At 49.2% G+C, this 14807-nt stretch overlaps 1 protein-coding gene across 1 annotated transcript in view; it reads left to right on the top strand.

The window, feature by feature from the left end:
* Positions 1-13967, top strand: part of CASR (calcium sensing receptor) — a 165777-nt gene extending 151810 nt beyond the window's left edge. Inside the window, exons 7-8 of the mRNA XM_044284124.1 lie at positions 7970-8093; positions 10895-13967. Coding sequence (XP_044140059.1) covers positions 7970-8093; positions 10895-12294 — 1524 coding nt within the window. The 3' untranslated portion in view covers positions 12295-13967. The remainder of the gene's footprint in view (positions 1-7969; positions 8094-10894) is intronic.
* Positions 13968-14807: the final 840 nt, after the last annotated feature.

Raw genomic sequence — 14807 nt, 5'->3', positions numbered from 1 at the left:
TGCACACTGCCGGGAAACAAAAGCATTGCCATGTGCAAGATCTGCTGCTAAAAATCCCCTACTATGATCTTCTGTCTTGTCTATTGCATGGCCTGCTGTTGCGGCTATTTCTGCCATTAGTACACCCACACACCCTACTCTTTCCACATCCACACTGTGCTGCTGCTCCCGATTAAAAGTGAGCATTTTTCCAAGCTCATTCAGATCAAGTCACTCTTTCTTCTGATAAATAGTTAAGGCTGCATGCAGCCTGTAATTGTGGGAGGGGCCAGGTCCCCCTCTTAAACCCCCGCTTCCAGCTCACCTCGCCGCGCTCGTCTCATCGCTCTTCTAGTGACTCACGTCACTTCCGGTAAGCGCCATCTCCAGGTAAGTGGTGCCGCACGCCGCCCACCGCGCACCTCGTGTCTCCGGTCCATCCGCTGGTCCGCTCCCCTCCTCCACAGCTAGCCATGGCAGGGGTACGCCGGCACCGCAGCCTCCCACACCGCCTTCTGACCCTCGCAGGCCATCTGGCACGTCCATACTCTCGCGAGAGGTCGGGCACAGGCACAGACGGGTCCCGATCTCAGCGGCCGGCTGCCGTTCCATGCGCTGGCTGCTGGGAGGGGGGGGGGGGGGGAACTGAGGAGGAGTCCCGACCGGTGCCCTGTCACTTATCCACAGCCGGGCGGCACGCCAGCCGCCCACGCCTCCCCCGCTCCGACCGATGCGCTCGACGGCAGGAGCCATGTCCGTGCCTCTGTGTCAGGGTCCCTCCTGGCGCCCACCCACCGTCCCCATCTGTCCGGCCGGCCTCAACAGGCCAATAGTCTTTCATAGTGAATTTAAGCAGTGCTGTTCAGCAACTGTAGAACAGAAGAGCATCATAACTGAGGTTGGATATTTGCGTACAAGGTACTGCATCATATTTATGGAGAAACAATGCTCACAACCCGCCTTGTGCTGGCATCATGCACCCTGGACCGCCAGTGCCCCCAGAGGTCAGGTCCCCCCATCCGTGGGATGTAGGTCGGCATTTCTCCACGTGCCACTGCTCCACCCAGTCCGCCCGTCCCTGGCTTGCGTACATCCAGCCTTGCTCACATGCACCTCCACGCCCTCCCAGGTCCGGTCCATGGCCCCCCAGGCCCTCCCACGCCCCGGCCAGCCACGCTCCATCCCGTCATCCAGCGACCTTCCAGCCTGGCCTCGCGGGACCCCCGGCCTTTGCCGCCCCCCATCCTCACATTATGTTTCTTTTCCAGGTGCCAGTAGCGTGCGTGGTCCCCGCCGTGTCTGGTCGCGACGTCCTGACATCAGGGTTAGGTGCTTAGCGGGGGTATTACGGTCTCACCAAAAAAAAAAAAAAAAAAAAAAAAAAAAAAAAAGGGTATTTATTTTTCTGACAGGTTGCAGCAGGTTGCTACCGACCACTCGCGGGATTTCTTTAGCTTGAGGGTTTTCAGGTAGGTAATGCTGCAGTTCCTCCGTTCTGCATCTCGTGTCGCCTCCCCGGAGGCAGTCAGGGGATGTTCTCTCCTACTCAACCTGAACGTTCAGGTGTCCTCCCTGTCCAGGTACCCTGAAGCGTTCAGGTGCCTTCTCTGTCCATCTCAGCCTGAGGCGTTCAGGCGTCTTCTCTGTCCAGGTACCCTGAAGCGTTCAGGTGTCTTCTCTGTCCATCTTAGCCTGAGACGTTCAGGCGTCATCTCGGTCCAGGTACCCTGAAGCTTCGGGTGTCTTCTCTGTCCAGGTATCCTGAAGCGTTCAGGTGTCTTCTCTGTCCATCTTAGCCTGAAACGTTCAGGTGCCTTCTCTGTCCAGGTACCCTGAAGCGTTCAGGTGTCTTCTCTGTCCATCTTAGCCTGAAACGTTCAGGTGTCTTCTCTGTCCAGGTACCCTGAAGCGTTCAGGTGTCTTCTCTGTCCATCTTAGCCTGAGGCGTTCAGGTGTCTTCTCTGTCCAGGTATCCTGAAGCGTTCAGGTGTCTTCTCTGTCCATCTTAGCCTGAAACGTTCAGGTGTCTTCTCTGTCCAGGTACCCTGAAGCATGCAGGTGTCTTCTCTGTCCATCTTAGCCTGAAACGTTCAGGTGTCTTCTCTGTCCAGGTACCCTGAAGCATGCAGGTGTCTTCTCTGTCCATCTTAGCCTGAGGCGTTCAGGTGTCTTCTCTGCCCAGGTACCCTGAAGCGTTCAGGTGTCTTCTCTGTCCATCTAGCCTGAGACGTTCAGGTGTCTTCTCTGTCCAGGTACCCCGGGGCCCAGGGGTCTCCTCTGTCCTCCGTTGCCAATAGCACCAGGGTCTCGTTCCTGGTTGCTTCCGCCCACTGCGCGCAGCCCCGTTACGGTCGCTAACCAGCACGTCAGGTGTCTTCCAGTTCCCACGTACCTGGCGGCACCCAGGCAACCCGGCTCGCGTCCCCATCCTGAAACCTTCGGGTTACTCCTCGCCACCCACCCTGGGACCTTCAGGCCTCCTTCTCACCACAGTCTTCAACTCCGTCTCCGGGCTCTCCCGATACCCCTCTGTTCTTTGTTCAGTGTTTCTTCCTCATCCCTCTGTTCCCGTCTTTGAGCCGGCACAGCGGTGTGTCCGTCCGCATCTGCATTGTTTTTTCCAGGTCCGCTCCGCTATTTTCTCACGTCGCTCCTAACTTTTCCAGTCCTCAGGGCCAGCCGGGTCGTTCTCGTTGATCCTTAGACGGTAAGGCAAGGGTGTCGAATCCAAGCTCTTAGTTACGTCATCAAATACGTTCACCCACGGCCTCAGCAGCCACGGTACACGGTCCCCGTGACCGTTCCAGCTGCCATATTGTTGTCTCTAATTCCAGGTCTCGCTTTAAGTCTCTACTATCTGCGGAGCCATGTCTCAGGTTTCAGATGTGGACGACGCGTTGTCCCTCCCGGGTACTTCGGTCTCTGGCCAAGGCGGTCCTGAATCCCTCCGAAGATGGACCGTACCGAGGCTGGTGGCGGAGCTAAGCAGAGGGGGCATCAGGCACCCAGCCTCAGCCAGAAAGGCTGAGCTGTACAGGCTGTTGATGACGGAATCCGGTCCTCCTGAGAGAGAGGATCCGACCCCGTCCATCCAGCAGTCCTGGGTGCAATTGCAGGCCTCCATGGATTCGCTCGTCTCATCCGTGGCCGACATCAGGTCCAGGGTGAGGGACTTGGAGGCCAGGACACCGGCGCCATCCCAGGCGGTGGTCCCTCTCACCGATCCCCCTCTGTATCGGCTACCAGCTCCAGGTACGACCCCGGCCGCTCCCGTGGTGGCTCCGGCACACTTCGTGCCGGACAACATCAGGAAGGACATCTTGGCGGGCAAGGACGTGAATCTCGTGTCCATCCTGATTGCTTCCCACGATGCTGCTGATAATAAGACCTTTGACTGCGGGGAAATCTCGGTGGTCCTTCGGGCCAAAGATGGCCGCCTCAATTGTAAACTCACGGTGCCTGAGTTTGTCTTGGCCTTCAGCCTGTGTGGGGATGTGATCTGCTCCGCCTACCCAGCTCGCCGGGAGGAGCTGGACACATACCTATACAGGGTCACTGATCTGGGGCACAAGTACGGCGGCACGGCTTTTTATGACTACCATTATTTTAATTTACGACCTCTCCGCCCCCCATGATTCCGTCATCCCCAGCAACAACTCACTGATTCCTTCCGGAGGATTTGCCATGTCATATGCATCCATTGACGAGGCCATCGCCCTCATCCTCAGCGCAGTGAAAGGCGCCTGGCTGTCCAAAACCGACATAGCGGACGCCTTCAAACTGCTGCCCATCGCCCCACACCTATGGCAGTTTCATGGTATTCAGTGGGAGGGCAGGTTCTACTTTGCCAACCGGTTGACGTTCAGCTCCAAAAGCAGCCCGTGGTTATTTGACCAACTGGCGCAGGCTTTACATTGGATCCTGCTCCACCACGGCAGCACCCCAGCGGTCATCCACTACCTGGACGACTTCCTCCTCATAGAACCTCCGCTATGTCAGCCAGCCGGGCTGCACTCCCTCCTGGAGCTTTTTGCCGCCCTTTGCATCCCAATTTCGCAGGGGAAAACCTCGGGGCCAGTCACTTCCATCACCTTCCTGGGCATTGTCCTGGACTCCGACAGGATGGAGGCCAGGCTTCCAGAGGCAAAGCTGTCCCAGATCCGGGAAGTCGTGGCAGGGGCCATCACCTCTTCCCAGGTGACCAAGGTCGAGCTCCAGTCCATCCTGGGCCGGCTGAACGTTGCCTTGAAGGTGATGCCCCAGGGCAGGGCCTTCATTTCCCGCCTGCTCTCACTCCTTCCTGCAGCCTCCGAACCCAGCAGCATCATCCACCTGGACAGGGCTGCCATGGCAGATTTGCGCATGTGGGACAGCTTTCTTTCTACCTGGAACGGGGTCAGCCTGTTCGTGCCCCCATGGTCCCAGTCATCCGCTGGGGTGTTCTCTGATGCCGCGGCATCCCAGGGTTTCGCGACCATCTGCGGATCCCAGTGGTTGGCTGGGCCATGGCCTCCTCAGGTCAGTTCTGACCCACAGTCCCTCAGTTTATCCCCGTTTCTGGAATGTTACCCCATCGTGGCAGCCGCATCTGTCTGGGGTCACCTCTGGGCCAATTCCTGACTGTCAGTGATGAACATGACGCTGGAATTGCCTGGTGGATACCATTTCCAAAGGCCGAGCCTAATCTGCCAGGGTCATGTCCTTGTTGCGCAAACTGGTCTGGCTGGCCATGGTCAATAATTTTCATTTCACTTGTGCCCATATCCCAGGTGCCAGCAACACGACGGCCGATGCCTTATCCAGGTTCAACTTTCAAACCTTCTTTCAGGTGTGTCCCGAAGCAGACCAGACCGGGGCCCGGATTCCCGGTTTCAGCGACCTGATGTTGGATTGAGGTCCCTATTGGCAACCGCCAAGGACCTCATGCACCGGTCCCTCTCTGTCAACACGGCCCGCAATTATAACTCAGGTTGGAACCTCTTCCAAAATTTTCCAAGGATCATCCTCGACAGGATACAGCCTTCGTGTCATTCATCATGGCTTTCATGGCACGTTGCCATGTCAACCTCAAGCTGGCACCCAGCACCATCCGTTTGTATCTAGCCGGGGCTCAACATTTCTTGGTATTACAAAATCCAGAAGTTCGCCCGGCTTTCACATCCCTAGCCGTCAAGGCCACACTCAGGGGCATTGAAAAAAGCAGCAAGGACTCAAATCCTTCCCGTCGGCCGGTCTCCGGCGAACTTTTCAGGCAGCTGTCTGCATCCCTAGATGGCAACCCCTTTTGGCCCTTCCGTTAGCCTGGTCATCAAGGCCGCAATGTACCTGAGCTTCTAAGGCTTCCTGCACCCAGGAGAATTCTCAGTCTCTTCCAAGAAGACGATCTTTCTGAAGAAAAAACAGCTGTCCTGGAACCAGGACCATCTGGTGTTAAGCCTTCCATCCACCAAGACGTTGCAAACCGGTCCTCCCATACAGATCCGCTTCTTCAAGTCCGAAAACGCCTGGTGCCCGGTGGTGGTGCTCCAACGTCTCCTTGATTCCATGCCTTCTCCGGATCCAGAGGCTCCTTTGCTCCCGTGCCAAGGAAAACCCCTATCCACGCCACAGTTTGTCTCATACATCAGATCCCTGGTCGCTGGGTTGGGGGTGGACCCCCGAAACTATATCGGGACATTCCTTCCGCATCGGAGCTGCCTCCGCAGCTTCCAAGCACAGGACACCTCCGCACGTCATTCGTCACATGGGTAGGTGGAGATCTGCCTGTTTTCCCGGTACATTCCGGTTCCGCTGACTGAAACCCGCCAGGTATTCCGTTCCTTGGTTTTGTAAATCTGTTCTACATGCATTGAACAGCACCTTTCCTACCTAGTGTCTTTTGGCCCTCTTTTAGGCAGGCCCACGTCCCGTGGCTCCAGGCACACACCAGCCACTGTTAGGACCCCCTCCTGTCACCCTACTGACCGTGGCCGCGGCCACAATTAACATTTGTATGTGTATAAATACAGGCAAGCATTCTGCCCCCATTAAGGCATCATTTCTGGATGCTTGTGCAGAACAAGCTACTCTTTCTTCCCACATTAAAGGGCCTGTTTATACACATGCACATGTTAAAGGGCTTCTGTCACCCCACTAAAGTCATTTTTTTTTTTTGGCTAGTTACATTCCTTATAGCGCGATATATGAGAATATAATGTTGTCACTTACTTTCATTCGGCCGTTTCTTATAAAAACGAAGTTTTATAATATGCAAATCAGGTCTCTACCAGCAAGTAGGGCGTCTACTTGCTGGTAGCCGCCGCAAAAAACCGCCCCCTCGTCGTGTTGATTGACAGGGCCAGCCGCGATCTCCTCCTCCGGCCGGCCCTGTCAGCATTTTAAAAATCGCGCGCCTCTGTTCATTCGGCGCAGGCGCTCTGAGATGAGGAGGCTCGTCTCCTCAGAACTCCCTCAGTGCGCCTGCGCCGATGACATCACCGAAAGAGAAGACGTCATCGGCGCAGGCGCACTGAGGGAGTTCTGAGGAGACGAGCCTCCTCATCTCAGAGCGCCTGCGCCGAATGAACAGAGGCGCGCGATTTTTAAAATGCTGACAGGGCCGGCCGGAGGAGGAGATCGCGGCTGGCCCTGTCAATCAACACGACGAGGAAGCGTTTTTTTGCGGCGGCTACCAGCAAGTAGACGCCCTACTTGCTGGTAGAGACCTGATTTGCATATTATAAAACTTCGTTTTTATAAGAAACGGCCGAATGAAAGTAAGTGACAACATTATATTCTCATATATCGCACTATAAGGAATGTAACTAGCCCAAAAAAAAATATGACTTTAGTGGGGTGACAGAAGCCCTTTAACATGTGCATGTGTATAAACAGGGGCAGGGATACGCCCCACGTTAAGACATAATATTTAGATGCTTGATCCCAACAAGCCACAGTTTTTTCCCTTAACACTGTGTGTGTTTAAACACCATCTGCCCCCGATAAGGGACAATATTTGGAAGCTTTGGAATATGAAAAAGCATGAGACATGTGCTGTATGTTCAACGCCGTCAAAAGTGCGTTTACTCATAGATATGTTTGTCAGTGTCACTCAGTTACTATTGCTGTCATTACGTTCAAGAGCTTAGGGAGAAGGGAGTAAAAAATGTAAAATGTATTATATTTTAAAAAAAAGAGAAAGTTAAGGAAAAGGTATTAGGAGAGCTCAGAACGTTATACCAATTTTCAGGCCAATTAGAGCACTTTTGATTCATGTAGAATTTGTACACAAATCAATTTTTTTTTTTAATTGGACAAAATGGACCCTAACTGAATTTCAAGAAATTCGCTCATCTCTAATTAGATGTATGAATAGGTTCGGGTTTCTTATAGTCGTTGTTCTCTGAACGGATGAATCATTAGAAGGACTGCCTGGTTTCATGTAGGTGACGCTTCATCTCTATAATGTAAAGTTCTACAGCTTTCTAATAGACTACTTTCAGGATCTCAGCACGCTGACAGTGAATGGAAACATTTGTTTACATCTAGAGCAGGGGTTCTCAACTCCAGTCCTTGGGACCCACCTCCCATTCATGTTTTCTGACTTTCCTTAGTATTCAGCAGGTAATATAATTAGTGTCCATGTATCAGGACTTACCACAGGTACCACCGGTAGGTGGTCCCGAGGGCCGGAGTTGAAAAACCCTGATTTAGAGACTAGAAACTCACCTTGTTTCACACAGCTGATGGGCTTGTTACACTGTATCAGTAGAGCTGAGTTCCATCAGCCTGGAGACATTGTAACAAATCATATGCTGTGTGACCCGGACTGGGTCATGAGGTATTTTCACCCTTGGGCGGTCACTGAATGGAAATTACCTCTTATGTGTTGTTTCCCATGATGCTAGCTTCCAGCAGTACCCAGTGTGCACTGTGCATGTAGCGCCACCTGCTGGACCCCTCCATACATTACAGCTTTCCCGTAATATGAAATCACGTTTAATCCCTCCAGGTTCCTTTTTCAAACTGCAGCAGAATCTGCCAGGAAGGCACCAGGAAAGGCATCATTGAAGGAGAGCCCACCTGCTGCTTCAGCTGTGAGGACTGTCCAGATGGGGAGTACTCGGATGAGACAGGTAATACTTCCTGCAGTGCCTTCTAGTCTAGGGTAGTCACCTGCTGACCACTCAAATCTACTTCAGTGATGTACAAAAATCACAGCACTGGGGAAAATTTTTTTATTGCATCTGAATCGCTTTATTTTGCTCTCCTCAAGGTTAAGATACAATCACTAATCCTTAAAAGGAGACTATGCTTCACCTGTAGGGCCCTCTAGTGGTGGAGCTGTGTTACTGCACATCAGTACAGGCACTGTGCTGTTATAAAGCCCTAGCCCTGATTTATCAAGACCGACATGTGCTACAACATTCTTGCTGGGCCCTGTGCCGCCGGAGGAGACATTTATTTTATGACGAGGCAAAGACCCCATCATAAAGGAAATCCCTCCTGGCATAGATTTCAGTCATCATTTACACCAGTTTCTGATGTAAATGATAATTGTGCTTGGACAGATGGCCAGGTTTTGTGACTTTTTAACGCTGAATCCATGGCATAGGGGGATGATAACTATCCCTTCTAACGTTATATGTTGCATTTGTTATGGCCTAAAGCCTATGGGCGCCTACAACATGAAAAAACTATTTTTACATATCTTAGTGGTCACCTTGAAGGAAAAAAAATGGTGCTAACCTTTAATCTGCAATCATTCCTTCATTCATTTTCAGACCTGTTTTACAGTTTACAGGCTTTTCTCATGTGGGGATATCCTTCCAAGTAATAAGTGCTGGATGTAAGATCTGTGTGTCCAGGATGCTGCTGCCTTCACTAGCTGTCATACATCAGCACAGCTTCATTCCTGGGGTGATTTCTCCTTCTGCAGTTTATGAAGGATCTCTCCTCCTTACAGACATGCTAACATGATGCTGAGGACTGTCTGATTTCCCCTCTCGCTCCTCCTGTAGTACTGCTGCGTGTGCCGTCCTCTCTGTCTGCACACACAGTTCATCCTGTGTGACCTGTCCTCCTTGGATGCTTTCTTCCCTCTCCACACTCTGATCTCCTGTGTAAAACCTCCTTGTCTCTGCTATCTCGGGTTTGCTCACACATTCAGGATTTTGATGTGGGTTGTGTACTGAAATCCTTTATTTTATACCCATTCCCATGCGGGGGAAAAAAATCCACCCAATAAAAAAAAATCATTGAGTGTATTAATTCTCCTTTCGGATTCTGTACAGAAAAGCTGCAGATTATCCCCATGCATATAAGCCATATTCAATGGGTATAGTCCTCTCACTGATTCTCCAGCGCAGTCACTGCACATCCACATGTCAGACTAGGATTTCTGCCACTGATCTTGTAAATACACGTTGCATTACATTTAAACATACAGAGACATGCATTAGATTGAAAGAGCACAGAGAGCTAACACAGCCAGGAACAGTGCACTGCCAGATCTATGTCGGATACAGCAGCACCACCAGCTAGGTGAAGGACTTAGGCCCCTTTCACACGGGCGAGTTTTACGTATGGGTGCGATCCGTGCGGCGAACGTATGGCACCCGCACTAAATCCTGACCCATTCATTTCTATGGGGCTGTGCACATGAGCGATGTTTTTAACGCATCACTTGTGCGTTAAGTTGAAATCGCAGCATGCTCTATATTGTCCGATTTTGACGTGACGCAGGCCCCATAGAAGTGAATGGGGTGTGTGAAAATCGGATGGAATCCGCAAGCAAGTACGGATGCCGTGCGATTTGCACGCACGGTTGCTAGGAGACGATCGGGATGGAGACCCGATCATTATTATTTTCCCTTATAACATGGTTATAAGGGAAAATAATAGCATTCTGAATACAGAATGCATAGTAAACCAGCGCTAGAGGGGTTAAAAAAATAAAAAATAATTTAACTCACCTTAGTCCACTTGATGGCGAAGCCCGGCATCTCCTTGTGTCTCCTCTGCGCTGAACAGGACCTGGGGTGAGCTGCTCCATTAAGTACAGGTTAAGGACCTTCGATGACGTCACTCCGGTCATCACATGGTACGTCACATGATCTTTTACCATGGTGATTCACCATGGTAAAAGACCATGTGATGACCGGAGTGACGTCATCGAAGGTCCTTAACCTGTATTTAATGGAGCAGCTCACCCCAGGTCCTGTTCAGCGCAGAGGAGACACAAGGAGATGCCGGGCTTCGTGATCAAGTGGACTAAGGTGAGTTAAATTATTTTTTATTTTTTTAACCCCTCTAGCGCTGGTTTACTATGCATTCTGTATTCAGAATGCTATTATTTTCCCTTATAACCATGTTATAAGGGAAAATAATACAATCTTCAGAACATCAATCCCAAGCCCGAACTTCTGTGAAGAAGTTCGGGTTTGGGTACCAAACATGAGCGATTTTTCTCACGCGAGTGCAACGCATGACAATGTTTTGCACTCGCACGGGAAAATCGCGCATTTTCCCGCAACGCACCCGTCTCTTATCCGGGCAAAAAAACTGACGCCCGTGTGAAAGAGGCCTTATAGATACTCTACAGCAGCTGAATGATAGGAACATTTTAGTAAACACCATTTAGAAAGTTGCTCAATTTTGTGTTTAGGAAGTAAATGAACAACTAAAAGGAAAATTTTGTGCAAAGGTGTCCTTGGCCTTTAAATTGGGACCACAAAAAAAAAAAAAAAAACATTTTCTCAATAATAAAAAAGTTGTACCATTCAGGAATGTGGGAAAGTTGGAGAAAATCATTGGGCTAGCTGTTATTGTGGTGAAGTTGCTTATTGCACTGCTTCTCCGAAAATTCTCTTCAGACACATAGTTTTGCTTGTGTTAGAATTTTTTATATTGTAAATAATTTGTTTCTTTTTTGCAGATGCGAGTGCCTGTGAGAAATGTGCCACAGATTACTGGTCCAATGAAAACCACACGTCCTGCATCGCCAAAGAGATAGAGTTCCTGTCTTGGACAGAGCCCTTTGGAATAGCCCTGACACTGTTCGCCATCCAGGGGATATGCCTGACGTCCTTCGTCTTCAGTGTTTTCATCAAATTCCGCAACACTCCCATCGTCAAGGCCACCAACCGAGAGCTGTCATATCTCCTCCTGTTCTCCCTGCTGTGTTGCTTCTCTAGTTCTTTGTTTTTCATTGGAGAACCCGAGGACTGGACTTGTCAGTTACGGCAGCCGGCATTTGGTATTAGCTTTGTCCTTTGTATTTCGTGCATCTTGGTGAAGACCAACCGTATCTTGCTTGTCTTCGAAGCCAAAATCCCCACCAGCTTTCAGCGGAAATGGTGGGGCCTGAACCTCCAGTTTCTTCTTGTGTTCCTTTGTACCTTTGTTCAAATTGTGACTTGTATTATCTGGCTTTACAGTGCACCCCCGAAGAGTGCTAAAAATCACGAAGACGAGATCATTTTTGTCATATGTAATGAGGGATCATTGATGGCTCTTGGTTTCTTGATCAGCTACATTTGCTTACTTGCCGCAATTTGCTTTTTCTTTGCCTTCAAAGCCAGAAAACTGCCGGAAAATTTCAATGAAGCAAAGTTTATCACTTTCAGCATGCTCATATTCTTCATTGTCTGGATCTCCTTCATTCCGGCTTATGTAAGCACCTATGGGAAATATGTGTCAGCTGTTGAGGTCATTGCCATCCTGGCTTCCAGTTTTGGCTTGCTGACTTGCATTTTCTTCAATAAGGTCTATATCATTTTGTTCAAACCATCTAGGAACACCATTGAAGAGGTTCGATGCAGCACGGTAGCCCATGCATTCAAAGTTGCAGCCAGAGCCACCCTGAGACGCAGCAATGTTTCCCACAAAAGGTCTAACAGCTTGGGAGGCTCATCAGGTTCCACTCCATCATCTTCCATCAGCAGCAAAAGCAACCACGATGCACATGTCGTAGCAGCGGAGCGAGCCAGGAGCTGCAAGCAGAAGGTGAACATTGGGAGTGGAACCGTCACTTTGTCTCTCAGCTTTGAGGAACCTTCGAAAAATTCTGTGTCCAACAAGGCTATGAAACCCAAAAGAGAGGAGGCAAAGAACAGTGATGACAGCTTGATGAGACACAAGGCTTTGCTCCCATTGCAAAACAGTGATGCCGGCAGCGAATCCAGCTTTAGAACAGCCTCCAACATTGACGAGTCTGAGGCACAGGGTTATACCGGTCAAGGCAACACAGACAAATCTAGCATGGCAGCTTCAACAATTCAGGAGGATAGGCATGATGTTGATGGATCCATCAAAGAAAACATGATAAACTCCTAATAAATCTCTTGAGATGGCAGTAAATTTTAACGTCAGTCCAGACCTTATGACAGTGTTGATCAAAGACTTCTTTCTTCTGGAAGACAAAGGACTGTTCTTCAAAGAATTGGTGGACCTTTATTCTTCTGAAAGATGAAAGACAGTTCTTCAAATCGTTGGTGGAACTTTTTCCTCTAGAGGACTAAGGACAGTTCTTCAAAGCATTGGTGGAACTTTCTTCTGGAAGACGAAGGACAGTCCTTCAAAGTGTTGGTGGATCCTAAGAGGGAACATGCACCAAATTTACTGGAGACTTCTCTCTCCATTTGTGTATTACTGTTAAATGAACTTATAGGATTAGTCACTTGTATCTTGTTTTGGTGAACTCGCATATCCTTCCTACTGCCAATATGTAACTGCATAATGTATCTAAGCCATGATTCCATTGTAGGAGAAGTATTCTCCTGTACCAGTTACTATAATTGTGTTCCCTGTTCTTGTTGGTGGGTCCCATGCAGATCTTTTTGAAAATTCAAAGTAAGATGTATGTGTAGACCTCTTTAGTCACATCATGCGTATGATAATCTATTAATCACATAGGGTATTTCTATGCTAATTTATTGGTTTGTACATTTAATGGTGGCATAGTGGTCAGTATTGTTACCGTGCAGCACTAGGGTGAATTCCAGGACGCCTTCTGCATGGAATGTGTATGTAAATCTTTCATACTGGTTTCGTCTTGACCAACCCTAAAAAGGAATCATAAAAGTAAACAAATCAATCCCCAGCTTGTTCTGCATGATCCTAACACACACTCTTGTAGAAATCCTGCAGAGAACGTGGGGTTAATCACCTGCTGGTCTTTTCCATTTTCAGTTGAGGGTGAGGCTTAGCCAAGAAGGCTGGGGCTTAACCATCTTTGTGTCTTTCTGCAGAGGGGGGAGGTTCCTGCTGCAGCCAGTTGTCCTACAACCAGGCACAGGACAGTAAGGAGCAGGAGGAGGGACGTGGCTGAGCTTCTGCAAAACAGAGAGAAAATTACTTCATAGATTTCTCAGTTTTAATAGTATTAGGAGATGCATTTTAACAGGGGCCCCACCCCATAGTAATCTTCAATCCTTTGGGTAAATCTTGGCATAACAATGAGAGAGACCTAGCGGCTCAAATGTAGCCGATTGGATGTTCATGGAATCGTTTGTGCAAGTGATCGGACCAGCTAGACCTATCAGCCAGTTTAGGTTAAAAAAAAAATACACACAGAGCTTTCGAAAAACTAGCTGGTGATCATGTCATGCACTTGATAAAATTGTCCGAATAGAGGGATCACATTTTCAAAAGCTGTAAGACTGCTTTAAAGCCAATCATTTGGGTTGAATTAAAAAAAAAAAACTTTTAGGCCATTTGAGCCAACTTTTTATCTGATGTGTGTGGGCAGCTTAAGAGCATCCATCGATGTTAGGTCTGTCTCTGTACACCTGTACCCAATTGTTTTTTGAGGAACCAAATCTGCATCTGAACGTCTTACTGTAGACCCTACAAGGCTGAAGCTGCCTGTGTTGATGTGGCTTTTCTTATTGTGTGACAGTGTTGTATGAATATTACTGTTCTAGATCTCGTCCCTCAGTAACACTTCCTGGAGACCCCCTTAAATCTCCTCCTTGTTTTAGAGCAGCTACGTGACATCATTTAATAAAAACATTGCTGTATTGCTCTGGTTTTCGTCTTCCTTTCTTCAACTGATACACCTTACCAGAAATCATCCTAACACCTCCCGTCATCCCAGAATACACCGACCCGTGTAATAAGAACATTCATGTTAAATGATTTCTTGTCGTTTATCCCCTGAGATGCCTCAGTCAGTCAACGGTAAACGCAGCATCTGAGAGGTTAGTTAGAGGAAGACGGCTCCCTCCGACCTCCAGTTAGCACCATCCACGGTGAAACTGAGGGTTGCCAATTGGTTGCTCTAGCAGCCTGGGGACTAGTGAAGGCTCCCAGGCCTGCCATAGAAAACTGTCTCCATGCTGAAGGTTGCCAATTGGTTGCTCTGGCAGCCTGGGGACTAGTGAAGGCTCCCAGGCCTGCTATAGAAAACTGTCTCCATGATTACACACTGGAATGGCAAGGTACTACAAGTATCAGCAGAACCTAGTAATGAATTAATAAAAAGTGGAGCCCTGAGACACTTTAACACCTTAATGACCACTAATGGGCCTTATTTTACAGTGCAGCCGCAACACAAGCATCCCATGCCGCTATTAAACTCTTCCCACCCTATTGTGAGGGGGCATCTGCCTTCTATCAGGTCACCAGTGAGTTGCTGTCTAAGTCTCTGTAGCTTGTAAGCAGGACAGTTTGGGACCTGACTGCTATATCGGGCAATGAAGAACTTCAGCAAATAAAGTACTGTAGAGCAACTAGCTATAAATAAGCCAGATATACAGAGCAACTTATTGTCCAGGTAAACAGTAAGAAACAGCATCCAGGTCTAGTGCAGTGAAGGGTTAATGTCTGTTTCCTTGGTGGTTTAGGAC

This window comes from Bufo gargarizans, chromosome 3, assembly GCF_014858855.1.
Source record: "Bufo gargarizans isolate SCDJY-AF-19 chromosome 3, ASM1485885v1, whole genome shotgun sequence".
Classification (NCBI taxonomy): domain Eukaryota; kingdom Metazoa; phylum Chordata; class Amphibia; order Anura; family Bufonidae; genus Bufo; species Bufo gargarizans.
The sequence above is the reverse complement of the archived record's forward strand: the minus strand, read 5'-3'. Positions and strand labels throughout refer to the sequence as shown.